This window comes from Narcine bancroftii, chromosome 4, assembly GCF_036971445.1.
Source record: "Narcine bancroftii isolate sNarBan1 chromosome 4, sNarBan1.hap1, whole genome shotgun sequence".
In the NCBI taxonomy this organism is placed as follows: Eukaryota; Metazoa; Chordata; class Chondrichthyes; order Torpediniformes; family Narcinidae; genus Narcine; species Narcine bancroftii.
Genome location: NC_091472.1, coordinates 32,649,119 through 32,676,964, shown reverse-complemented (window position 1 = coordinate 32,676,964; position 27,846 = coordinate 32,649,119). Strand labels below are relative to the sequence as shown.

General features: G+C 39.5%; 1 protein-coding gene across 10 annotated transcripts in view; it reads left to right on the top strand.

Moving 5' to 3' along the window:
- LOC138760434 (CAP-Gly domain-containing linker protein 4) overlaps positions 1-27,846 on the top strand; it is a 396,307-nt gene that overhangs the window by 84,717 nt on the left and 283,744 nt on the right. For all 10 annotated transcript variants that reach the window (XR_011355597.1, XM_069931024.1, XM_069931023.1 and 7 more), the window contains one exon: positions 1,385-1,503. Coding sequence is in view for 9 of the 10 variants with exons in the window: in XM_069931024.1 (XP_069787125.1) it covers positions 1,385-1,503 (119 nt within the window). In the remaining variant the exon portion in view is untranslated. The remainder of the gene's footprint in view (positions 1-1,384; positions 1,504-27,846) is intronic.

The window sequence follows — 27,846 nt, the reverse complement described above, 5'->3', positions numbered from 1 at the left end:
CACCTTAACTTGTAATATGCAATGCCTTGCACAAAATAAAGGATCATTAATCAAGTTGAGAATAGAGTACCAATCTTAATCTGAAAATGTTATGTTCAGATCTCGTTCCCAATCATTCTTAATCTTAGCTATTGAAGCTGATCATAAATACAATAAATCATTGTAAATATATGATATTAATCCAGCATGAAAAAAAAATAAGTTAAAAAATGAGTCAAGAACATTAGCATTTGAGATTTTAGGAAAATAAGAAAGCTTGGACTGACAAAATGTCTAACTTGTAAATATCTAAAAAATGTCTGTTAAAAAGATTAAATTTGGTTGATAATTGTTCTAAAGAAGCAAAGTTATCTGGGATATGGGTTTAATTGTATTTTTCTGGCTAGTCCCATTATAGACAATCATCTTTTTCAGCCATCTCTGCTGGATGTAGGTTTCGAGGATTGGTATAGATTCCTTGAAAAAAATAGATTAGGTATCCAAAGCTCTTTCTTGCATTTTTTATACTCCTCAAGGTCCTAATTTGCTCCATGTTGCCTATACCCTGCTATACACCTCTCCCTTTTTCCAATTAAGATCCCAAATATCCTTTGAAAACCAAGGTCCCCTATGCCTGCTACCCTTGCCTTTAATCCTGACAGGAACATACAAACTCTACTCTCAAAATTTCACCTCTGATGGTTTTCAACTTACCTCTCACATCCTTGCCCTGAAAACAACCTGTCCCAATCCACACATTCTAGATCCTTTCTCATTTCCTCAAAATTGGCCTTACTCTAATTTAGAAACTCAACCCGAGGCCCAGACCTGTCCTTCTCCATAATTAACTTGAAGGTGATGGCATTAGGATCACTGGAGCCATAATGCTCCCCTACACATAACTTCTGTCACCTATCCTGTCTCATTCCCCAATAGGAGATCTAGTATTGTCCTCTCTCTAGTTGGTACCTCTATATATTGATTTAGAACAATTGTACAATTGATCTTGTTCTTTAATGCAGCTATAAATGACAGACGTAGCTTGTTCTGAAATTTTAAATGTTTGTAAATTATACAGTATGATTAGAATTAAATTGAAATCCTTCCATATGAAATTAAAGTGATGAATCTTGTATTTCATCATAAAATTTGGAATCACAAAGCACAAAATAGCTGGTGTTGGAAGAAAAGTAATTTTATTAAGTTCTGATATTGTGTTGCTAAGAGAATGTTTCATGATCTCTGATGTCGATGATGCTGTCATGAAATGTAGTGGCTAAAAACATTTCAATTTTCTTATAGTGATAATGAAATTGAAACATGAGATTGAAAAAAAAATCTCATTATCTTATGATTTTGTTTGAAATTAAATGTGTAACTTTATTCTGCACCTGATTATTGACAGAGGTAGATGCCACCTGCAGTGATTTCAACTTTGGCACATCTTTGCACATCGCAGCATCAAACCTTTGCTTGTCAGCTGCGAAATGTTTATTGGAACACGGAGCCAATCCTGTATTTAGGGTAAGAAATTGTAGGATTTTAAATCTAACAGATCCACTCTTTTGACATAACTAAATCAATTTGTAAAAGTAAAAGAACATTTTTGAATGGAAAAAAAACCTGCTTTCTTGGAGATTATTTTTTGAATGAAGTAAACATTTGGAGCACAAGAATGGAATGGGATGCTCCTTCTCTATTCTGCATGGTTAGCCTCCAAACATCCAAGCAAGGTGTCTAGGAAAAGGATGAAGGAAGTGGTGAAATTATCAGCAGGAAGTCCTTTTAATGTTTTGTAATTGACCTTGGTGGAGCATTTCCATAAGTTTTGGCAATAAGGGAAATAACTATTGGTTTTCTAACATACGTACACTTTACTTGCGCTACTTTAATTGACTGCTTTTTTCTGTCATTAAAACCATTATTGCATTTATTATAATTTATGAGTGGAGAAATAAATATTTGAGAGGCAAGTTCACTTGTACATGGAAAAATTTCATGAATTATAATTATGGGGCAGCACAGTTCGTGTGGTGGTTGGTGCAACACCATTATAGCGCTAGTTGAATCCGGTGCCCACGTCTGTGTGCACTTCCTCTGGGTGCTCTGGTTTCCTGCCACCTTTCAAAATGTTCCAGAGGTATAGCTGAATTGGGTGCAATTGGGTGGCAGAGGCTCGTTGGTTGAAATGTCCTGTTATTGTGCTGCTTGTCTAAAAATTAAAAGGTAATTTCATTTCAAGATTCAAAGATTGCTGATTGGATTCCTTCCATTTTTCTGGTTTTTGTGTGTATTTTCCAAGTGTATAAAATTGTGCAAAATTAGCTTATAGGTACAAAGTGTTTAGAATCAGAACCAGAATAAGAAAACAAAGGAAAATATTTCATTCTGTATAACATTTGTGGCTTTCAACTAAGAATTGGATATCTATTTAAAAAAATTAAAAGTTATGGGAAAAGAACAAGAGTATTGAACTAACTGGATTGCTTTACAAAGATCTATCACAGATAAGATAAACTAAGTGTTCTCTCTCCATTCTGTTAGAATTCCATGTGATTCTCGTCAGTAGAACTTTTTATAATTGATTCACTTTGACCAATTTTACAAAGGCTTGTTGATAACCCTCATTTATCCCTGCTTTAAAGTTCAGCAAGATCACTGGAGCAAAAAGAGCATTGATAGCATTAAAATAAACTAGATATTATGAGCTGCCTGAGAAATTTTGAGCATTAGTCCTTTTGTATTGATGTCAATGGCAGATATACAGGGCACTGAATTAGCTGATGCTATTTTTAACTTTGTTTATATTTAGACTTGTTTAATTTCTTGTAAACTCCCCTACTCTTTCTGCTTAAATATTAAAATGAGATTTGTGCATTTTTAAAAATTGCTCCATGCCATCAGGATGTCCAATTAAAAATGTCAAGGTCGGGTGGAACATCATATGATGCAGTAGAGTCAGGAAGTGGATATCTGATTCTCCCGGGAATTAGTTTAAAAAGTGCTAAATAAGCAAAGTACTTTAAACCAAAACTGTAAAAAGTTGCTCAAGAACTACTTTACAATGATCTAAGAATGTCACCTAAGAAAGGAAAGGATGTCGCTGGCCCATTGGGACCTCAACGAGAACATCGACAAGAAAAAGAAACAAGGCCTACTGTTTCAATGGATCTGTGAGATGAGGTAAGAGCTCCTCCTTGGGTGAGTTGGGCCCCTATGGAGACCATTAGATGCTCCCCAGCACCATCACAGCTGTGATGGCATTAAGGAAGAAGAAGCCGAATTCCCACGCATGTGCAGATCAGAAGACTTCCAAGATATTGCTGCAGCCAGCAGCATTTTTGCTGGCTCCAACAAGTTTCAATTTTTAGAACAAGAAGTTTATTTATCTGAATTACAGGCCAACAATGAAGAGGGGGAAGAAGATCAAGAAGTGTAAGAAGTAAAGCAAGTAAAAATTTCCAAAGGTAAGAAATTTAAAATGCTAGAGAAAGAAGGCTGTACAAATGCTGAGAGCAGACATGAAAAACTCAAACAGATAAAGAAATACTTTGCTACTGTGCATAAAATGAAAAAATAAATTGGATAGTGTGGATGAAAGAGTTAAAACTGTGAAGATTGGTGTGGAGGAGGTCTGGAATGGTGAAAATGGATGATGTGCCAGACCCATGGGCTATTGAAAAAAAACTTTAGTAGAAGAAATAATATTAAAATTGTTGGCCTTAAAGAAGATGAAGAAGAAGATGATTCAATAAGATTTTTCCAACCATTTCAGAGGTCTTGGTAACAGATAAATTTGAAAATATTATTGAAATTCAAAGTGCACATAGAGATTTGAGACCTCAGCCATCATCAGATCAGAAATCAAGATCTTATATTGATAAAATGACTTTGTTATCAAGATAGAGAGAAAATATTAGCACAAGGAGCTAGAGCATGAGAAGGTGCACTGGAATAACATGGAAACAAGATATTTTCCTATCCTGATATAAATTTGGAATTGCTGAAGAGAAGGAAAGAATTTAGCACCGTGAAACACCGCTTATGGCAAAAAGGTTACAGATATGTTGTGTGTTAATCTACTACTTTGAAGATTTTCTTGAAAGGACAGAATAAGTTCTTAATAAATCGTGTCCATGTAGAGGAATTTGTGGACACACCACCAGCTAATCAGCAAGAGGGAGTTTGAAAATGGTTTGATTAATAAAGAGTGGGTTTTCAATTTTCTGTAAATGAAGGATTGATATATGATAGACATCAGGGGGAGGAGGGGTTGATTAGAGGTGATATGGACTGTCTACTCTCGAGTCATATGTGTATTTGTGGCAGATGCTACAACTCGTAAAATAGAGGGGGGGGGGTAATATCGTGCATTATTTAAGCAACATTACTAGAGTTTTTAAAATTTTTTTATTTTTTGATTATTATAACTGCTATAAATGTAAATTGACTATGTGTAACTTTTTCTTCTTTTTCTTTCCTGGATTGCTGAAGAGTTCATCCCATAACATGGTAGATAACAAATATCTGAATTGTCAAGGAGTGCAAGGAGAGAGGTGAAGGGGAAATATTGTTACACGTGAATTAAATTAAATGTCACTGTGTAACATATTGAGCATTTTATGTTTTAATGTTAATGGGTTAAACAGATATGCGAAGAGGAAAATAATACTGACACATTTAAAAAAAATGAGAGTAGATATAGCTTTTCTACAAGAGACTCAATTTATTGAAACAGAGTAACAGAAATTAGAAAAGAGATTGGGTGGGGCATGTTGCAGCTTTTTTGTTCAATTCAAAAGCAAGGGGAGTGCCAATCTTGATAAAGAAGACCCCCTGGTTAAGATTAGAAATGTAGTAATTGAACCTGCAGGGGGTTGTGTTTTTGCACATTGTCATTTTTTTTTTGAATTTTGGACCCTTATGAAGATATATGCTCCTGTGCATGATGAAAAATGTATACAAGAAATATTTCTCAGCTTGGCAGAAATACATCAGAGTATATTAATAGGCAGTATTTCAATTTTTGTTTAGATCCAGTTTTTGATAGATCAACTAGAGTCATAATAAGAGCAAAAGCAGAGATAGTAACTTTGACATTAATGAAAGACTGGAATGTAATAGATGCATGGAGAAGAATTCATCCAAGAGAAAGGGATTATGTGTTTTACTCAAATAGACATGACTCATATTTGAGGATTTACTTTTAATATCAGCCCATCTCCACACTAGTATTAAACAAATTGATTATAAAGCGAGAATTTTATCAGATTACTCCCCTTTGTTGATGATAGTTGCAATGTTGGATAAGGAAAAATCAATTTATAGATGGAGATTTAACTCATTAAAAAGACCAGATTTTTGTGATTTTGTCAGACTAATTTGGTTAATAATAAATTTATTTTGTGGGATGCGATGAATGCATTTTTAAAAGGACAAATTATAAATTATACTTCTAGAATTAAGAAGGATTACATGAAAGAGGTAGAACAATTTGAGAAAGAGATGACATATTTAGAAAAAAGATCTGCAAAGACGGGCTTCTGAGGAAAAACATAGATGACTTAATAAGAAACTTCAGTATAATAAATTATAAATATATAGATCAGAGAGAGCAATAATGAGAACTAAGCAGAGATATTATGAGTTAGGTGAGAGGGCCCATAAAGTCCTCACATGGCAGTTTAAAACAGAACAAGTTTCAAAACAATTAATGCAATTAAGATGGAGTCAAAAATACGACTACTTATAAACTTCAAGAAATCAACAAATATTTTAAGCAATTTTATTCTAAGTCATATAAATCAGAGTTGCAAAGAGGTGATAACAAAATAGAAAACTTTTTGCCACAATTAAGGTTGCCAAGGTATTAAGTTTGTAAGAGTAAGTGGAGCTGGATGCCCCCTTCTTCCCAATGGAGCTGAAGGAGGCATTGAGCTCATTACAAAGCAATAAATCACTGGAAGAAGATTGTTTCCTGTCTGGATTTTATAAAGAATTTAAGAATTTGTTGATTCCTCCCTTTATGGAGGTGTGAGATCAGGTGGCAGTAACACACATTCTCCTGGACTCTTTTTCTACTGCGATAATAACTGTAATACCAAAAAAAACACAGAAATCCTTTACAACCATCATTATACAGACCTATTTAATTTTTAAATGCAGATTATAAGATAATTTCAAAATTTTAGATAAAATACTGACAAATTTTTTACCAAAGTTAATAAATATGGATCAGACAGGGTTTGTAAAAAAGCAGTCTGCAGATAGTACTGCAGATAGATACTACTTAGTATAATACATTTAGCACAAAAGAGGTGAGATCTAAGTGTGGCAGTGGCTTAGATATGGAAAAGGCATTTGATAGATTAGAATGGGACTTTTTGTTTAAGGTGTTGGAAAGATTCTGGTTAGGACAGATGTTGGACTCAATTAGATTAGAGAAAACTGGATTAGAGCCTTATATAATTAATTTAAAGCTAGAGTTATAACAAATAAGCAGGTTTCAGCACCATTTTAGTTATCTAGATCTAGCAGACATGAATGTCTATCTTTATTTATTGTAGTGATAGGACCACTTGCAGAACTGATACAATCTGATCCTGATAGTAATGGATTTAAAGTTAATCAAGAAGAATATAAAATTAATTTATTTGCTGATGATGTTTTGATTTATTTGACAGAGCTATTAGGTTTGATATGTAATTTATATTTAAGATTGAAGGAATATAGGAAAGTATTGGGCTATAAAATAAATTGGGATAAAGTGAAATTATGCTCTTCACTATAGGAAATTATACTCAGTGCCAAAGAGATACCTAATTTAAATTGCCAACAAATGGAATAAAATATTTAGGGATACAGGTAAAAAATAAATTAAATAATTTATATAATTGTAGCACTATCGATCAACCACATTAGACAGGGAGTTGTGATTAATAGGCTTGAATCACCATAAGACATCAATGCATCTCACATGTTGCTGAAATGCCCAAGGCAGATACTGAGGGAAGAGTTTGGACTTAACAGCTTTTATAGGGATTTCTGGTAGGGAAGGGTCACAAGTTCAGGAGGCAGGCCAGCTCATACAATACAGTGGTTGCACCATAATAACTTGAATTATTTACCTTTACTTAAGATTATTGGAGAAGGTTTGAATAAATGGATGACATTGTCAATAACATTATTGGATAGAGTTATCAGTGTTAAAATCAATATATTTCCTTTAGTTCCATAGCTATTTCAAACATTGCCAATAATGTTACCACAGAAGTTTTTTTCAAGAGTTAAATAGATATATAAGAAAGTTTCTTTGCAAGGGTAAGATGTTCAGGGTTTGTTTAGATAAATTGATATGGACATTTGAGTTAGGAGGCTTATAGCTTCCAAATATTAACAAGTATAAGGCAGCTCAAATGAGGTTTCTTGCTTCATTTTTTGATGAGGGAGAGAAGTCAGCATGGATTAAAATAGAAATTGATAAAATAGGAGAGAAAATATCAGAAGTCTTCAAATATAAATTGAAACTGAAATTAATATCTGGGGAGAAGGAAGCACCTTTGTTGAAACATTTGATTAATATCTGGAATAAGATAAACACTGAAATTTGAACGAGGCAGGGGGGGGGTGGGGGTGGGGGGGGGCAACCAAAATGCCTCTGATCCAAAATCGACTTCTTCGATTTTCAATGGATAATCAAGTTTTAAATATTTGGTCTTGTAAAGGAATTAGATATATAGAAGATGGCTACAAGGAGGAAATTTAATGTCATTTGAACAATTAAAAAATAAATATGGGATACAAAATAATACACTTTTTTGTTATTATCAATTAATGGCTTATTTAAGAGATAATTTGTGTCCAACATTGTCATTATGAAATGTGGAAAGGTTGATTCACAATAAACATGTAAAGAAATTTATTTCAAATATGTACACTTTATTGCAGAAGAGGACTCCCAAACAGGGGATATATAGGTCCAGACAGCGATTGGAGACGGATTTAAATATTTATATTGATGAACAAAATTGGTCAGAGTTATGTCGAGATAGAATGATAAACACTAAGAAATGTTAGTTACAGATTAATACAACACAGAAATTAAATAGATTGAAATCAGATTTATCAGACCAGTGTTTTGGATGTGGCCAGAAGATAGGCACTTTTTTTCATCCTACTTGATCCTGTCCTAAAGTGAGACCCTTTGGGATAAATTTGGCTATTTTTTTTAGAATAGGTTACAGGAATTAAATTACCACAAAACTCAATGCTATTTTTACTAGGTTATATTGGAGGGACAAGACCAAATTGAAATGATCCATATACCAAAAAGAAGTTTTAAAGATTGCATTGGCAGTAGCAAGAAAATATATAAGCAATAACATGAAAATCAGACTCTCATTCAGGTATGGAATGATGGAACGCACAAATGCATAGCTGTGTTCCTCTGGAGATTACTTATAACCTGAGAAATTAATAAGATGTATTTTTGAAAATTTGGCACCCGTATTTATAAATAGCAAGAATTAAACTTTGAGAACCTTGTTAACCTCCTTAGAAGAATTAAAAGACATTAATGGTCAGAGTCATGTGGTGAGGAGTATCTTCTGGCAATCAGGTTTTTTTTCTTGATTTTCTTTACTTTTCTCTTATTTCTTTCTGTCATGCTTTTTCTTATTTCTTTTTCTTGGGAATTTATTAAGGGGCGTTGGGGATTTGACACCATCATGTATAATGGGCTCAAAACTAATATTTGATTTTCAGTATTGTATTTTATATGATTACATGAATGGATAAAAATTTTTGAATAACATTTAAAAAAATGTCAAGGTCCTTTGGTATTTGCATTTGTTTTTATCAATCTTCTAAACTCTCATGCCCATAGGGCCAGCATACTCCATCTTTCTTAATCCACAAATCATCCAAGTGAACTTTTTGAACTGTCTTTAATGAAAATGTATACCTCCTTACATGCAGGGGCCAAAATCTATTTGTGGTATCACCAATATTATGTATAGTTATAGCAAGACTTCCCTTCATATTACATTGTCTTGCCATGAAGGCAAACATTCTAATTTTCCTTGTAATGTTTTATGTCGCTGTATACAGTGTACTAGTTTTCTGTGTTTTGTGCACAAGCATGTCTGTACAACAGCATTCTGTACTCTCTTACAAACAATATTTTTTTACAACTTTAAATAACCTCTTATTTCTTGCATTATACTTCATATGTCAGATTTTTATGAAGTCTTAGGATTCTGCTCAAAGTTTATGGGCCATCTTCCCTGTGAAGCAGTCAAGTTTAGTTGGTTTCTTCCATATCTCTCTCCTACCGACTACATAAAAAATATTGATGTTACATGAGATGAAAGAAAAGATGTAACAACTGGCTTGTGATTTCAGAACAAACAGACAAAGAGAAAGTAATTCTTATGGAACATGTAGGCAATAAAACATGAACATACATTTTTAAAAAAATAGATTCGTAGAATGCACTGGTTTATATTACAATGAGCCATTGGGGAAATCTTAAGCATAAAATCTAGGATGTGAAAAATTAATAAAAATAACTTTTAAAATAATTCTTATAAAATGAAAATTCAACTCAGTGTTTTGAGGGAAAGGCAATGAAAAATACTTCTGTCTTTTCCAATAGTTTTGGAAATCACTATTCAACCAAAAATCTTTAAAAAAATTGATTGAATCCAGTTCTATCACTGAAGATAATCAAACTCTCTTGAATTTCTGTGTCAACATCAATGAATTGTTCCTCAAATGGATCTACTATCCAATATGAACTATTGAGATTTAACAGGTCATCAAATATTTCTTGCAGATCTGTGTGAATTTGCTTGAGGTGTTTGACATAAACAATAATGTTCAGTGCCTCTGTGTTTGTGAGTCAAATTTGGTAATTGTAAAAATTCCTGATGTCTGATCTTGCTCCAATAGACTTCAAACTTTTTAAGGAAAGCAACAATGGTTTCCCTACTATCAATGAGGTTATTGTTGTTTACTCTGTAATGTCTTGCTCAATATATTGAGTTTGTTAAAGATACCTCTACAAGATATATTATATAATGTCATCAACAAGTTTTTCTCCATGCTCGTTATGAGAAAGAATGGAAACATTTGTGTCCCAGAGTGTAACAAAATGGCAAAGACCATTTTCTTTGCACAGCCACCTGATCTCGGCAGCAGCAGCATCTGGAAATGATCATAATTTTCTTCACACAGCTCCTGGAATAGATGGTCTTGAATGGGATGTGATTTTATAAAGTTTATAGTCTTTATGACAATGGAATATGAAGCATTTAAACATCCTCCTACATTTTTAGCCACTAAGTGCTCCCTATGAATGATGCAAGGAGCTCTAAAGATTGAAGGTGTAACATTTTTCAGGCATGCGATGAACCCTTTGTATTATTCATCCATTGAAGTGGCACCATTAGTTACATAGGCAACTATGTTCTCAAATGGAATACTGTTCTCGTGTATGTAATTCCTGACTTCTTTGAGTTAAGTCCCTCAGTATCTGTTTTAATCCTTCTGGCAAACAACATCTCTTCCATCAGTTTGTTTCCATTCTAGAATCTGGCATAAGCCATGAAAAGAGCATTGTTCACTTGCAGAGTGGATTTGTCTAATTGTAAAGAGAATTTCTTGGATTGTTTTTCAGTGTCTCTTGCCACTCCTTCAATTCTAGAAATACTGGAATTACTCAAATGAATTGTCCCAACAATTTATTTGCCATTTAAGTTCATGACATTAGATATTATTATGGACACTGAAGACAAAATAAGTGATGTTATGAGCACTTCCACTTTTAGCAATCAATTCACTTATCTTGTATGATCCTCTTCTAATTTCTGTGATGTTTCATCTGTTTGAGCATTGGCTTTCTCTTGAAATTATCTCGAAGAAGTTTGAAGTAATCCAAGAGTTTATCTTTTCTTTATGTATAGTCTGTTGTTTCAGCTTGATAGGCCTTGTGTTTTTGTTTGAAAATGTATTAATCAAATAAAAACATGGGCAGAGAAGGGTTTTGTATAGATATAAAGAAACAATAGACTTCAAACTTTTTAAAGAAAGCAACAATGGTTTCCCTACTATCAATGAGGTTATTGTTGTTTACCCTGTAATGTCTTGCTCAATATATTGAGTTTGTTAAAGATACCTCTACAAGATATATTATATAATGTCATCAACAAGTTTTTCTCCATGCTCGTTATGAGAAAGAATGGAAACATTTGTGTCCTGCTTTGCGGAAACTGCCAAAATGTTTGGCCTGGAAGTCAGCCTGAAGAATACTGAGGTCCTCCATCAGCCAGCTCCCCACCATGATTACCAGCCCCCCCACATCTCCATCGGGCACACAAAACTCAAAACGGTCAACCAGTTTACCTATCTCGGCTGCACCATTTCATCAGATGCAAGGATCGACAATGAGATAGACAACAGACTCGCCAAGGCAAATAGCGCCTTTGGAAGACTACACAAAAGAGTCTGGAAAAACAACCAACTGAAAAACCTCACAAAGATAAGCGTATACAGAGCCGTTGTCATACCCACACTCTTGTTCGGCTCCGAATCATGGGTCCTCTACCGGCACCACCTACGGCTCCTAGAACGCTTCCACCAGCGTTGTCTCCGCTCCATCCTCAACATCCATTGGAGCGCTTACATCCCTAACGTCGAAGTACTCGAGATGGCAGAGGTCGACAGCATCGAGTCCATGCTGTTGAAGATCCAGCTGCGCTGGATGGGTCACGTCTCCAGAATGGAGGACCATCGCCTTCCCAAGATCGTGTTATATGGCGAGCTCTCCACTGGCCACCGTGACAAAGGTGCACCAAAGAAAAGGTACAAGGACTGCCTAAAGAAATCTCGGTGCCTGCCACATTGACCACCGCCAGTGGGCTGATAACGCCTCAAACCGTGCATCTTGGCGCCTCACAGTTTGGCGGGCAGCAACCTCCTTTGAAGAAGACCGCAGAGCCCACCTCACTGACAAAAGGCAAAGGAGGAAAAACCCAACACCCAACCCCAACCAACCAATTTTCCCCTGCAACCGCTGCAATCGTGTCTGCCTGTCCCGCATCGGACTTGTCAGCCACAAACGAGCCTGCAGCTGACGTGGACTTTTTACCCCCTCCATAAATCTTCGTCCGCGAAGCCAAGCCAAAGAAAAAAAGAAGAAAGAAACAATATGATAAGTAGTCCACCGAATACTGCCAACACTTCTTTTTTGCCAAGAGTAAAATTATTCCTGAAAGTACAAAAATTAGCTATTGCAAAATGAAAGCTTTTTTTTACAAGGGTTAGCTCAAAAGTCATTTTAAATTTTATGGAAAACAATGTACAATGCATACCTCCAATAAAAGCTCGCAGAATGAGACTTACATTCAGCACTCATCATGAACAATCAAAGCAAAACGCATGAAGTACAGAGCAAACTTTTTCGGCCTGTATGCTCATTTCCTGGAATTGAAGGCAATGGAACAAAAGATGAAAACTATGTGGATGGCAATTCATAGCCAAAGTTAGTTCCAAGTCAATCAAACACAATCATGTTGAAGCAAGGAACATTCTGAAAATATTAATTTTCTGCATTTATTGGTCATTCTAGGCTGTCTTCAAATGCCTCCAACCTAGAAAAAAAACAAGTCTTGCTTGGCAGCTATGCAGCAAAGTCCTTTCCTTCCCCAAAAATTGTTTAATCTGTTCAGAATTTTTGCATACTCACACCCACCTTGTTTCCCAGTTATCCTTTGTACCATCAGCAAATTTGTCTACAGCACACTGGATTCTTCATCTAAATTAATAATTTAGATTGTAATCTGTTGAGGACCCCAATCTTTGTTCCATGCTTCTAAATACAATCTGGAAATCAAAAATTGATCCTTTTAGACTGTTTTTTTTGTTTGTCAGCCAATCCTCTTATGTCCCTGACTGTTATGTTTCTGGGTTACTGGGAGGCTTCCTAAATAACTTAGAGATGCAAGATTCAAATAACAGAAGAGACTTTTACTTACTGATGCCTTCCACCATATCAGGAAACTGTTCACTCACTCACATATATGTACGCCCCACAGTGGTGCACTACAGTTACTAGAAGGGTGTAATCTTATGCAGTTACAAAATAGTTCACATTATCCTGACTATATAACATCCCTCCTTCTCAATATAAGGGAAAATTTTGTCTTCTTTATCACTTTCTTTCCAGTGCAACTTAAGTAACATTAGTTTATTTACACAACTATTTTTAAATAGTTCTTATCGATATTGCACTGGCGGCAGTACGTTCCTTTGCCATCTTGTGGATTTGGCTGTGACCGTTGGGCTCGGTGTAGCTGGTGCACGTGTAGGTGGTGGAGCTTGTTGTGCTTCACCTGACAACTGCTGTGTTGATGTTTCGGTATTAGTGATTGTGGTCTCTTCACTTGATACCTTGCTTGATTTTGGTGTTGCAGCCTTTGCTGGTATTAAAGCTTTCCGCTTCATCACATCTCTTGTTGGCCAATGTGAATTCTGTTCCGTCTCAACTGATTGCCAGAGTCTGTCTCAACAATGTATGATCTTGGTGTCTCAGCTTCTCTGATGACCTTTCCTGGGGTCCATGTTTTCAACATTGGCTCTTGAATATGCACATGCTGCCCTCTGAAGAGTTCTGGCAATGTTTGTGCCTGTTTGTTACAATCCTTCCGTGCCAGTCAGTTTTCTTCTGGTTTCCTCCTGGTCTTCTGGAGAGTGTATTTTGCTTGGCAGAGTTGTTTTATATTCCCTGCCAGAAGTTCTGCCGGGGACTTCATGTCAGCCCTTAAAGGTGTTCCTCATAATGATAGAAGAGCTAGTTATGGGTCTTCTTTTGTTTCGTGACACTTAACTAGTCTGCATTTCACAGTTTGCACTTATCTTTCAAAGAACCCATGACTTTTGGGATAGTATGGGGATTATGTAATGAAAACAAACCCATACTCTGCAGCCAGCTTTCTGAATTCTTGTGACGTGAACTGTGTTCCATTGTCACATATTACTTGCTTGGGTATTCCTTGTTCAGCAAAGAGCGCTCTCATTTCTGAGGAGATAATCGATGCTCTCAGGTCTTTCACCCTTTTGATGAATGGAAACTTAGAATAGTAAGAGGCTACTATTAACTACCTCTCTTGATTCTTGTTGAACAAGTCTGCTCCCACTGTGTGCCATGGCCTGGCAGGTACTTCTTTGGAAATAATTTCCTCTTTTTGTTGTGTATTTCTGTACTTTTGGCATATTTGACATGTAGCCATCATATTTTCAATGTCTTTGTATATACTAGTCCAGTACATGGTTGACTTCACTCTGAGTTTGCATTTCTCCATTCCAATGTGACCTTCATGTATTGACTGGAGAATCTCTTTCTGCATTGTTTCAGGTATAATTAATCTTGATTCAGCCAGCAGAACCCCATTCTCCAATGATATGTCATCTGTGATAGACCAATATTGATGTATTGAAGGATATATCTGCTTTATCATCTCTGGCCATCCTTTTATTACTTGTTGAGGAAACATTTGCAACACCTCATCCTTACTGGTTTCTTTTCGGATCTGGATTAGTTTATTACTGGTCACACTGACAAGATGATGTATCTTGATCCCCATGTCTTCCATTTCATATTTTTCATTTGGGGAAAGTCGTGACAAGGTATCAGCAAGCACCATCTCTTTACCTGGTATGTATTTTAAGTTGAAATCGTAGCATTGTAGTCGTAGAAGTGATCTCTGTAGTCTCGCTGGTGCATTTTTTAGGTTCTTTCTCTGGATGTGTTCCAGTGAGTGATGATCACTTTCCATTATAAATTTTCTTCCATACAAAAATTTGTGAAACCTTTTGCATCCAGCTACCAACAGCTGTCTCTCAAAATTAGCATATCTTGTCTCCGCTGTTGATGGCGCTTTTGAGGCAAAAGCTATTGGTTTGCCTTCTTGTAATAACGCTGGACTAAGACCTCTGTTAGATGCATCTACTTGCAGAGGGAGGGCATTTTCTCTATCATAGTATCTCAACTCCACTTGTCTGTCTTTGAGCTGGTCAGAACTTCTCTGGTGACCACTGAAATTCCACATCTTCCTTCAGCAACTTTCTAATATTTGCTGTGTAGTTTGACATATGTGGTATGAAGAAACTTGTGTATTGGACCAACCCAATGAAACTCATGAGTTCATTTTTGTCCTTTGGGTGCTCAATCTCAGTAATGGCTTTAACCTTCTCAGGACCTGGCTTTACCCCATCAGGAATGTACACCATTCTGAAGCATTGGCATTCCTTCTCTTTTATAACGCAATTGTCTGCATTAAGTTTAATTTCAGCTCCTCTTGTTCTCTCCATTACCTCATGTAGATGAAAATCATGAGCTTTTTCTTCTCTGCCAAAAATCTGGATGTCGTCCGTGATGCCAGCAGCATCTTTAAACCATCTGTCGGTCTCATCAATCTTCTGTTGGAACATGTCCTGGCTCACCTTTAGGCTGAAAGGTAGTCATAGGAACTTGTAACGACCAAATGGAGTAATGAACGTTGTTAGTAGTGTTGATTCCTCATCTAGTTTCACATTCCGGTATCCATTCTTAGCATCTAGCTTTCTAAAGAATTTGGATCCTGTTAATTCAGCTGTGATGCCTTCTAGTGTCGGTGTTAGGTAGTGACCCCTTTTTATAGCTTGATTTAAGTCTATAGAGTTCAGACATAATCTCAAGCGCCTACTTGGTTTTTCTTTAACCCAGTCAGTCGGCTCAGTCACGTTGGCTCTGACCTGTATCCTTTCCATGTCCTTTATTTCTTGCTCCAGCTTCTTCTTAATCTCTAGTGGGACTGTCCTTGGAGCAGGGATGACTGGTTTGCAGTTTGGATCCATGGTGATGTGAGAATCACAGACTCCAAAGCATCCAACTGAATCATCAAAGCATTTCTGGGTACATGCTCATGAGCTCAGCCTTGTTTGTGACTGGAGATTGGTTCTCCACTCGAGTTTCTCTGTTGATCCTTTTGGATATATTCTTCATCTGAATCTCATAATTTACAGAGATCAATTGTAACTCAGGGCAGCTATCAAGACCAAGAACTGCTAGTCCATCTGAGTCCACGTAGAATGTACAGAGGATGTTCTTTCCCTTATGTCAGCCATTGATCGATCTATCCTTAGCTGCTTGATCATGGGTCCACCATAGGCCGTTAATTAGACATTTGCTGTTTCCAATGCACCATCTTTTTGATACCGTTTTGTTGTGTTCTCTGGGAACATCTGGCAGTAGAGTGAGTGGAAGGACGTTGCTTTGTGATCCAGTATCCAGCTTCACCTTTAGGTTAAATATCGTAGGCTTGTTCTGGATTGTCCTCTGTATTTGGATTCTTGTGTGTAACTCGCTTCCTTCTTTCATCTCACCTAACATCTCATGATTCTATGTCCAGTATCTGGCTGTTGGAGTCCTCATTGTTATTTCCTTTTATCTGGTGGATATTCTTTTTGTCTTTTCTCTTCACTGGTATTACTGTTTTCTTCATAGCAGGCTTGCACATCTACGCCCATTGATGTGCTTTACCTCAGGCTCTACATTCAGAACTGTATGTGGGGCATTTGTTTCGGGCATCAAAGGAGTGTTATCCACTGCACTTCCTGCAGGACTTGGGGATTTGCACTTTTCTGATTATGTTCTTTATAGCATCAATCCTTCCTTCTCTTTGCTGTGGGTGGGTCTGCATTTCATTTGGGTCCTTGTGACTTCGAAGGCTCTGGCTGCATCTATATCTTAACCCAGCTTCAAACTATTCTTCCCTATAAGAGACTTTTGCACTTCGGGATGGGCACTCCCCTATATTAGTTGATCAACTAATCTGTCCTCTATTATCCTTAAATCTGCATTTTGCAGCAACAATTTTTAGTTTAGTGAGGAAATTATCAACATTTTCAGTCTCTTGCATTAAGATTTGAAATTCATAGCGCTTAATTCTATTAGGTGAGAAGCAAACTTTGCAAATATCTGCTATGGATCATTTTTCTTCACCTCTGTAAGCTCCCAGTTATTAAATAAGTCAAGACCTTGCTCCCCTGTCCAGAGTATATAACTGACCTTCTCCTCTGTTGTTGCATTTTTAAAATAGCTTTTGAATGCTAAATTGCACTTCTGCTTTAATTTTTTAAATGATTCAACAATCATTTAAGTCTATAGAGTCCAGACATAATCTCAAGCGCCTACTTGGTTTTTCTTTAACCCAGTCAGTGGGAGGAAGGTCATGATTGACCAATCTGATTGAATTTTTTGAAGAGGTGACTAGGAATGTGGATGAGGGTAGCGCAGTGGATGTTGTCTATATGGACTTGAGTAAGGCCTTCGATAAGGTACCACATGGAAGGTTAGTTAAGAAGGTGCAGTCTTTAGGTATAAATTTTGAGATAGTCAAATGGATTGAACATTGGCTGAAAGGGAGAGGCCAGAGAGTGGTAGTGGATAATTGTCTGTCAGGTTGGAGGCCGGTGACCAGTGGTGTGCCTCAAGGATCTGTATTGGGCCCATTGTTGTTCGTTATATACATTAATGATCTAGATGATGGGGTGGTGAATTGGATTAGTAAATATGCAGACGATACTAAGATAGGTGGAATAGTGGATAATGAAGAAGGTTTTCAAGGATTGCAGAGGGATTTGGGCTGCTTAGAAAAGTGGGCTGAAAAATGGCAGATGGAATTTAATGCTGATAAGTGTGAGGTGCTTCATTTTGGTAAGAAGAATCAGAACAGGACATACGTGGTAAATGGGAGAGCATTGATGAATACAGAAGAGCAGAAAGATTTAGGAGTAACGGTACATCGTTCCCTGAAGGTAGAAACTCACGTGAATAGGGTGGTGAAGAAGGCTTTTAGTATGCTGGCCTTTATCAATCATTGCATGGAATATAGGAGTTGGGAGGTGATGTTGAGACTGTATAAGACGTTGGTGCGGCCTAATTTGGAGTTCTGTGTGCAGTTCTGGTCGCCTAATTATAGGAAGGATATAAACAGAGTGGAGAGAGTGCAGAGAAGGTTTACCAGAATGTTACCTGGGTTTAAGCATCTAGAGTATAGGGAGAGATTGGACAGATTAGGTCTTTATTCTTTGGAGCGTAGAAGGTTGAGAGGGGATTTGATAGAAGTATTTAAGATTATGAAAGGGATAGACAGAGTGGATGTGGATAGACTATTTCTGTTAAGAGGAGGAAAGATTAAAACAAGAGGACATGAGTTAAGAATTAAGGGGCAGAGGTTTAGAGGTAACATGAGGGGGAACTTCTTTACTCAGAGAGTGGTAGACGTGTGGAATGAGCTTCCGGGAGAAATAGTGGCAGCGGAGTCAATCGTATTATTTAAGAAAAGGTTGGACAGGTATATGGATGAGAAGAAGATGGAGGGTTATGGGCATTGTGCAGGGAGGTGGGACTAGAGAGGGGTGTTTGGTTCGGTGCAGACTAGAAGGGCCTAATGGCCTGTTTCCGTGCTGTAAATTGTTATGTTATGTTGTTATGTTAACAATGTCTTCAGCCTCCCCGTCCATCAACCTGCTGTTGCTCGAGCCATTTTTTTTCTGAAATGTTTTTCTCTTCTTCCCCTTCATATTTATAATCAATTGTATGGCTTTATTTTTGTTCTCTTATATTGCTGTCACCATATTATTTATCTGGGTTACTTGGGAGGCTTCTTAAATAACTTAGAGATGCAAGATTCAAATAACAGAAGAGAATTTTACTTATTGATGCCTTCTAACATCTCAGGAAACTGTTCACTCACTTACATATGCATACATCCCACAATGGTGCACTACAGTCACTACAATGAGAAGGGTGTATTACGTGGTTACAAAACAGTTTACATTATCCTGACTATATAACTCATCCCCGCCCCCCCTTCCTTCGCCCACCCTGTATCAATCTCCCTTTCCTCCCTATTTGGGTTCCACCTGCCCTTCCCAATAGCTTCTGTTATCACCTTTCTTACTTATCAATGCCACTGGTAGCAATTATACTGTAGTTCCCCTTATCACCCTACATTCATATGCATTAAATTACCATACAGAAGGAGATCATTAATTTAGTGCAAGAAAAAAGTGTTGTTTTAATAGTGCAGATGCGAATTTTTGTGGTCTCAGAATAATATGTGGTTATTTATGTAGTAATTCAAAAGCCTGATAGTTGTTGGGCAAAAGCTGTGATTGAACCTAGTGGAATTTAACTTCCTTCTGCCCGAAGGAAGCAGCAAGAAGAGGTTGTGACCAGTGTGATGGGAGTCCTTTTTGATGTTAGCTGCATCCTTGAAGCTTAGCTTTACGTAGATGTTGTAGCGACCTGTGGCCCGCGTCTCGGGCCGACACAGGAAATGGTCGTTGAATGTGGCAACCGGCAAAGCATCATGTGGGCCGAAACATCCATTTCCATAGGCTGCTGGCAGGGCAGTGAAACTGGCCAATCACTGTTGGTAGATCGCAGGGGGCCGAATTGGGGCCCAGGCATCCAAGGTAACCAATCGGCAGCTGGCCCGCTCAAGCCACACCCCGGTGGTGATGCGGCTGAGCTGACTATAAAAGGCAGAAATGCCTCTGAATAAACTCAGTGTTGAATACACTCTTCTGGTGTGTGTGTGGATTCGAGCTACAGCCTTAGGGCTATAACCTGGAGCTATAATCTAGCTGTAGCCGTAGCTATAGTGGTGACCCCGACTGGTCCAAATGGCGCTTTTGACCCGAAGAAGGAAGAGTAACCTGTGATTAACGCCATAGCATTGAAGTTGTCTTGCTTCTGGACGTTGCAACCATGGGTGTGGTTTCAGCAAACCGAGCCGCAGTTTGCCATTTGACGGATCTCTGCCGACAACACACTATACTACCACGTGGTCAGCACCCTAGATCAGGACACCGCAGCTCGCATCATCGTCTTCCTCCCGCAGCCCCGGAACAAGGAAGGTACGTGGCCATCAAAGAGCTGTTAACCCGCACTTTTGGACTCTCAGAGCATGAGTGCGCTGCCCGACTGTTGCATATCGACAGTTTGAGTGGCATGCTCACTCTCAACAATGGCCACACCTCCTGCCCACTGTTGCAGCAGATCTTCCTGGAGAGACTGTCCAAGGACATCTGGCAGCTCATTGTGGAGGAAGACTTCAATGACCCCATGAAGGTAGGTAGCTGCCTGAGCAGACCTGCTATGGGCAGCGAAGAAGGATGCCTGTGTTTTGCTCGAGCAGGTGACAGCACCACATCATCAGCGCATGGCCAGGAAGCCCACCGACTGACTGACTGTCCACCCAAATGCCACGCCCCACCAGTGAGCAGTACTGTTTCTATCACTGATGGTGGGGTTCCAAAGTCTGTCGATGGTGTTCCCCCTGCATGTTTCAGGGAAATGCCCAGGCCGGCTGTTGTGATGGCTGCAATGATCGGCCAACTGCATAGCCTGCTACACATTTAAGACTCCCTGTTGGACCAACGTTTCTTGGTGGATACTGGGGCACAAAACAGTGTCATTTTCCCAACCAGCCTGGAGGCCCACTGCGGCAAAGTGGGCTGGGAGCTCTGAGCGGCAAACAGCTCCAACATCCAAACATTCGGCACCTGCACCTATTCCCCTATGCTTTGGGGACAGTCAATTCACTTGGAAGTTTATGTGCCCGCCATTCAACAACCATTACTGGGTGCAGATTTCCTGTGGGCCAACTCACTCCTGGTGGATATCAAGGAGCACTAGCTTGTGCATGGCCAGACATTTCAGTCACTCTCGCTTAAGGACACTGAACTTACCGGCCCCAACCTGCACTCAGTGAGTGCTGCTGACATTGAATTTGCTCCAGTCCTAGCCGAATTCCCTTCCATCACCACGCCTCACTTCCATTTAGCAGAACCCAAACATTGGGGTGAGGCACAAAATCATCACAAAGGACCCTCCCCTCCACACCAGGGCGTGGCATCTCCCCCTCTGAGAATCTCAACATAGCCAGGGACAAGTTCAAAAAGATAGAGGAACTCCGCATTGTGCGGCGCTCCAATAGTCCTTGGGCCTCCCCTCTCCACATGGTTGAAGGCTGTGCGGAGACAACCGCCATCTCAATGAAGCTACCATACTGTACAACTACCCCATGTCCCAAATCCAAGACGTCACTGCTAACCTGCAAGGGGTATGGATATTCTCAAAGGTGGACTTCATCAGGGTACCAGATCCCAGTACACCCCGAAGACATCACAGAAACCAACATCATAGCCCCCTTTGGATTGATTGAATTTCTCTGCATGCCCTTCAGGTTAAAAAACACGGCTCACACTATCCAGAGGCTGATGGATGCAATGGCGGGATCTGCATTTTGCCTTCTACTACCTCAATGACATTTAATCACCAGCCACACCCGCATCAAGCATGCTGCCCACTTAAAACAATTATTCTCCAGGCTGAGCGATTTGAGCCTAACCGTCAACCCAGCCAGTTGCCAGTTTGGCCGAGAGACTATTGACTTCCTGGGCCATCATATTGACCAACATGGAGCCAGACTGTTACCCACTAAGGTAAATGCTCTTCTCTTTATCCCCAAGCCATCAATGGTGAAGGGACTACAAGAGTTTGCAGATATGGTTAACTTTTAATCACCGCTTCATAATTGCCACATCATGAACCCACTCTTTCCCCTCATGGCAGGACCTAGTAAAAACATACAATGGACCCAGTAGGTGTCCAAGGCCTTCCAAGCCACTAAAAGTGCTCTAGTCAATGCCACCCTCCTTGTGTACCCGGATAGACATCCCGACCGCCCTCACAACAGACACCTCCTGAACAGCAGTCAGGGGTGAAAACTTGAGCAACTGGTGAATGGAAAATGGCAACCACTGGCCTTTTTCAGTAAACAGGCCACCAGATCTCATGTACATTACCTTTGATAGAGAACTGTTAGCCTTATACCTGGCAATTCGGCACTTTTGTTACTTCCTGGAGGGCAGGAAGTTCAAAATTTACATGGACCATAAACCCTTTACCTTCCATAAGGTGTCAGATCCGTGGTCAGCCAGGCAACACCGGCACCTGGCCCATATTTCCAAATTTACAACGGACATTAAACACATAGCTGGCAAATCCAACATGGTGGCCAATGCCCTATCCCGTCCGGCCATCTTGGTGGTGCATGACCCTACCCCTGGCTGATGTTCAGCAAGCAGACCCTGACATTCCGGCGTACCAGACAGCGCTTTCCGGCTTTCCACTGGAGGACATCCAGATCGCCTCTGGCACACTGCTCTGCGACACATCGACGGGTAAACCCTGCCCTGTCATTCTGGCTGCATGGGAGAGATGAATTTTCAACTCGGTCCATAACTTGGCTCATCCCGCCATCAGGACTAAAGTCAAAATGGTGGCAAACAGATATGTCTGGCATGGCCTCCACAAAGAGGTCGCCCTGTGGGCCAGGACTTGTACTCAGTGCCAGTCATCCAAAATATAGACTCGTATCAAAGCTCCACCACAGATATTCGAGCCAGCACGTCGCCGCTTCAGCCACATGCACATTGACATTTTGGGCCTCTACCTTTATCCAGAGACACATGTTACCTTCTCACAATGGTCGACCTGATGGCCAGAGGCAGTCCCACTGTCTGAGGCTTCCACAGAAGCATGCTTACGGGCTTTACTCAACACTTGGGTAGCACATTTTGGGGTCCCTGAACACCTTATATCAGACGGGGGGCCCAGTTCACTTCCAGTCTGTGGACTGCCTTAGCCCACGCCCTGAGGACCCAACTCCACCACACCATGGCGTATCACCCACAGGCTAACAGGTTGGTGGAGAGGTTCCACAGACATTTTAAGGCAGCCTTAATGGCACAGCTTACTGGACCTAACTGGGCTGACAAACTCCCTTGGGTCCTGTTAGACATTCGCACTGCACCCAAGGAGGACCTCGAGGCATCCTCTGCTGAGCTAATCTATGGCGCACCCCTAGTTATACCGGGCGAATTCATGACAACCCTTGAGGACTTAGGGGAGCTGCTGGCGAACACATTGTCCCGACTATTCGAGCGCTTAGGTACCTTGGCCCCCACTAAACCTGTACCCCATGGCCAACCCTGCACTTATGTCCCAAAGAACTTTACTGACTGTGAATACATGTTTGCTTGCTATGGGGCTTACTGGCCCCCTCTGCAGCGGCCTTATGAGTTGCCATACTGTGTCCTCAGACACAACGGCTCCACCTGTGTTTTGGACATTGGTGGCAGGGAAGAGACTTTCATACTCATTGAAACTGGCTTACTTGGACTTTGACCAACCTATCACTCACCTGACCCCATGGCGCAGGGATTGGCCTCCGAAAAACAGTTCTGCGGCGGGATATCATGTAGCGGCCTGTGCCTTGGGTGACACAGGAAATGGCTGTCGAAGGCGACTACCAGCAAAGCATCGTGCAGGCTGAAAAGCCCCTTTCCTTAGGCCGCCGGCAGAGTGGTGAAACTGGCCATTCCCCGCCGGTGCATCACGGGACGCTGGCATCCGAGGTAACCAATCGGCAGCCAGCCCGCTCAAGCCAAGTCCTGGTGGTAATGTGGCCGAGCTGATTATAAAAGGCAGAGCTGCCACCTGAATAAACTCAATGTCGAATACATTCTACTGGTGTGTGTGTCTTTCTTCTCCTGTGGATTCAAGATACAGCCTTAGGGCTATAATAAGAGCTATAACCTAGCTGTAGTCATAGCAAACTTGCTACAATGTCTGCAATATGTTATGTTTGCTACTTTCTGCAGCCTTCTGCTTTCCTGGGCACTTGAATTACCCAAGCTGGCTGTGATGTTACCAGTCAGTAGATTTTTCACAGTTCACCCCTGTAGAGAATTCAACAACATGCCAAATCTTCTCAGATTTCTTAGACAGTAGAGTGTTGGTGTGCCTTCTTCACAGTTGCCTTGAAGTGCTGGTTCCTGGATGCCCAGGAACGAAGGTACTCACCCTCTCTATCCCTTTAATGTAGACATGTGAGTGGCCTCTCTGCTTCCCCTTCCTAAAATCCACAATAAATTCCTTGGTCAGTGATGTGGAGAACAAGATTGTTGTTCTGACACCACCCAACCAGATTCTTGATCTCCATAATATATTGTGACTCCTCATTTCCAGTTATTCAACCAACAATGATGGTGTCATCTGTGAATTTATAGATTGCGTTGGAGCCAAATTTGTCTGAGCAGTTTCAAGTGTATAGGGAATGGAGCCTTGATGTGGTCCTGTGTTGATGCCCTGGGTTCTTTTCCTTTCTACATCTCCTTCTGAAATGTTAGATATCTCAGAATATTTAGTTATAGAGTCCATAGTGTCATGTGGCACTTAAATTGGCCCTTTGGTGCAGCTTTTTGCCCATCTTTACATCCCTGCACTGGGTCTGCATCCTGAGTTTTGCCTATTTAAATGTTTGTCTAAATATCTCTTAAACATTTATTGTATCTGACCCCACCACTCCTATTGCAGCAAATTACAGATACCAACCACTCAATTGACTGTATAAAAAAAATCTCAAATTCTCTTCAAAACGACTTCCTCTCACTTTAAACTTTTGCCACCTTGTTTTAATCCATGTCTCAGTATTTTCCATGTGATGTTCTTTCATTTTTCAGTCATTTTATTGTGTGGGACTGTCCCTTTAAGAGAACAGATTTAACAACTTGTCTGCAGGATTTGAAGTGACTGTGAGACTAGCAGCAAACTTTGAAGACATCACTCTCCTAAATGGATGCATTTGAAGAGAAACAAGGCAGTGTCTCTAAAACTCAGGTGCAGAGACCATGTGCCCAACAGATTAAAACCGAATACACAGTTTTGTTCGGTGGGGGGGGGGGGCATTTTCTTTCTTTAAAATATTTTTTATTGCGTTTAACATATAAATTTACATACAACATTTTAAGGAAAACACATAACAAGTCATCTCATACACATAAAATCCAAAGAAATTGATGGAATTACTTTGGACAGTTCCTTAATCCACATGAGAAGCAAGTTATTGAATTAATCTATGATAACCATGTTAAAACCTATATTTGCCAAATTAGATAAAATAAAAATTGATAAAAAGAAAAAAAAAGAAAGAAAAAACCTAAAAACTAAATCTAATCTACCTCCTCCCTCTAATCAAGGTAACCTTTGTAAAAGAAAAGGGAAATTGTGGATCGGACAGAGAATCTCTGGAACAATCAAAATTCTTAATTCTTCCAATTATGATAGTATTCTATGAATGGGCTGCACACCTTTATAGGCCATTTTAAAAGGCAGTACAAGAGAAACATCTCTTTGTGGGATTGAGAAACCCCCTTGGCCTCATTGTGTAGTTATAGACAGATTTGTCAGATTATCTCCTTTTGCTTACTGAGGAATGAGAGTCCACTTCAACTGACCCATGAAAATGGTTTTAAAGTTGCAGAAGAAATACTGCACTTTTCTGACCCACAAAAAGGGTTTTAATTGCAGAAGAAGGCACTTGCCAAAGAAGGACATTTCTCTGAAGCACTTTAACTATGGTGTTATGAATAATCAACATTCTGTCACCCCTGGTCCCTTTCACCCATCTTCAGGAACTTCATTTTAAGGCCTGCGTGTCTCACCCATTTAAAGCATGCGTGTCTCCCATTCATCTAAGGCCTGCGTGCCTCAACCAGCTAAAGCCTGCATGTTGCATCAATCTCAAACCCACGTTTTAAATCCTAATTTCTGAATTTTGAACTTTGAACTGCCTTCCCAGAATTGAGCCTTGAGCTGTAGTGGCTTAGGGTATTCCACCATGCCAAAATATTCGCACATAGTTAAAGTTTAAGCTAGATAATTGTATATAAATTTAGCTAAGTTGAGATAAGTTAGTTAAATTAGAGTAGGTGTTATGCAATTGTTAATTAATAATTTAAAATATTATTTTAAATATAACAGCATCTGGGCTAATTTTTATCACTGCTGTCATGTATGAAACATCCATTTATTTATATTAATTCGATCAGTTTTCATTAAGAATGCTATTTGCAATTGGACTTAGCCTTTTATTTGATCTTATTTACCATTTTCTTACTCATCTTTCAGAAGCTGTAGTACAAGGAATCGGTCACAAGAGGTCAGCGATAAGCTTTAGAATAATAGCTGATCAGTGAATGATATAATTTAATGTGTATAGCGGCATTTCAACTTTTTGTTCCTCCTTGCAATTTAGTTAAATATTTTGTTTCAATTGCACACACTACATTGCAAGATAAAGTTTTTAAAATCACAATAGGAACAAACCATGATAGCTTTTCCATTTCTTGAGTCACATTTGAGTAAAATTGTGTGGGGCTGATTTCTGTGTGCAGCATGTGTGATTGACATGAGTGAGATAATCTTTGGTTTATGATTTTGGATTGCATTTTTTTGATGGATTTAAATGAACGGTAATGCATGAAGCACATTTTATACTGATAGTTCAGTGATATAAAGAATTAGAAAACCCTATAGCTCTTAAAGATAACACAACAAAAATATAGTGATTTGTGACACAAGCACAAATTAATCATGGATATCAGATTTTGTGGTAGAATATGCAGAAAAATTCAGTAGCACAAAGGTGGTTTGCTTGCCCTCTGATGGCTATCCAGAAAATATTCCTATGGTGAATCTATGTTGAGCTCTTCTCTCAATCTCTCTCTCTCTCTCTCTCTCTCTCTCTCTCTCTCTCTCTCTCTCTCTGTGCTTAGCCCTGCTTTATTGACATTGGTCGTGTATTATCTCTAACACTTAGGACACTCCCTTTGGGTATAACTATGTATGCACCCATTGTCCTTCATTATTGTACCACTAGTTTCTGCTAATAAAAGCCATGATTTCACTGCCTTCGTTTTCTTCATTAACTGACACTTCAATTTTATTAGCAGAAATGGATGCAACACTCAAACCTGAGCGGCTGATAATCGACCAGTCGGCCCCAAGGGCCAGAGAAATCTTTAACCACTGGATTGCTTGTTTTGATTACTACATGGCTCGGAACAACATGGTCGTTGAGGCGATACAGTGGGGCCACCTGAACTCCTCACTGGGTGAGATCCCTTTGCTGTAACGCAAGGAGCTACGACTCTGGCTATAGCCCGGGAGCGATTGACTGCTTACTATCGGCGCCACGGAATGTGGTACCTGCTCGACATCAGTTGTTGACTAGATGCCAGAAACCCAGGGAAAGCGATGCAACCTATGCACTGGCCCTCAACTCACTGGTGAATGAATGCGATGTCGGGGCAATCAATGTGGACCACACCGCAATGCTTTGAAGCTGGATGCTTTTGTTAACGGCATTGACTCCAGTTACATCCGTCAGAGGCTACTAGAGACAGAGCCCCTGACCTATGGCCAGGCAGTCACACTAGCCAAAAGCTGATATTGCCAAAGCTGCACTCTCGTCCATTGACGAGGATGTCCCATTCCAAGTGGAAACCGATGCCTCAGATTGTGCTTTAGCAGGAACCCTTAATCAAAAGGGCAGACCTGTGGCATTCTTTTCCTGCACGTTACGCGGATCTGAACTTAGACATCTGACCAGGCTATCATTGAAGCTGTTCGCTACTGGCGACACTTTCTAGCTGGCAGAAAATTCACCCTGATCACTTATCAGAAATCTGTAGCCTACATATTTAGTAATAAACACAAAAGTAAAATTAAAAACGATAAGGTGGCACGCTGGCGAATAGAACTCTCAACTTAGAATTATGAAATCCTGTGCAGACCTGGCAAGTTAAATGATCCCTCTGACACATTGTCACGAGCTGCTGCCGGTGTTCAGCTTGAAAGACTAAAGGAGATCCATAGCAGACTTTGCCACCCAAGGGTCACAAGATTCT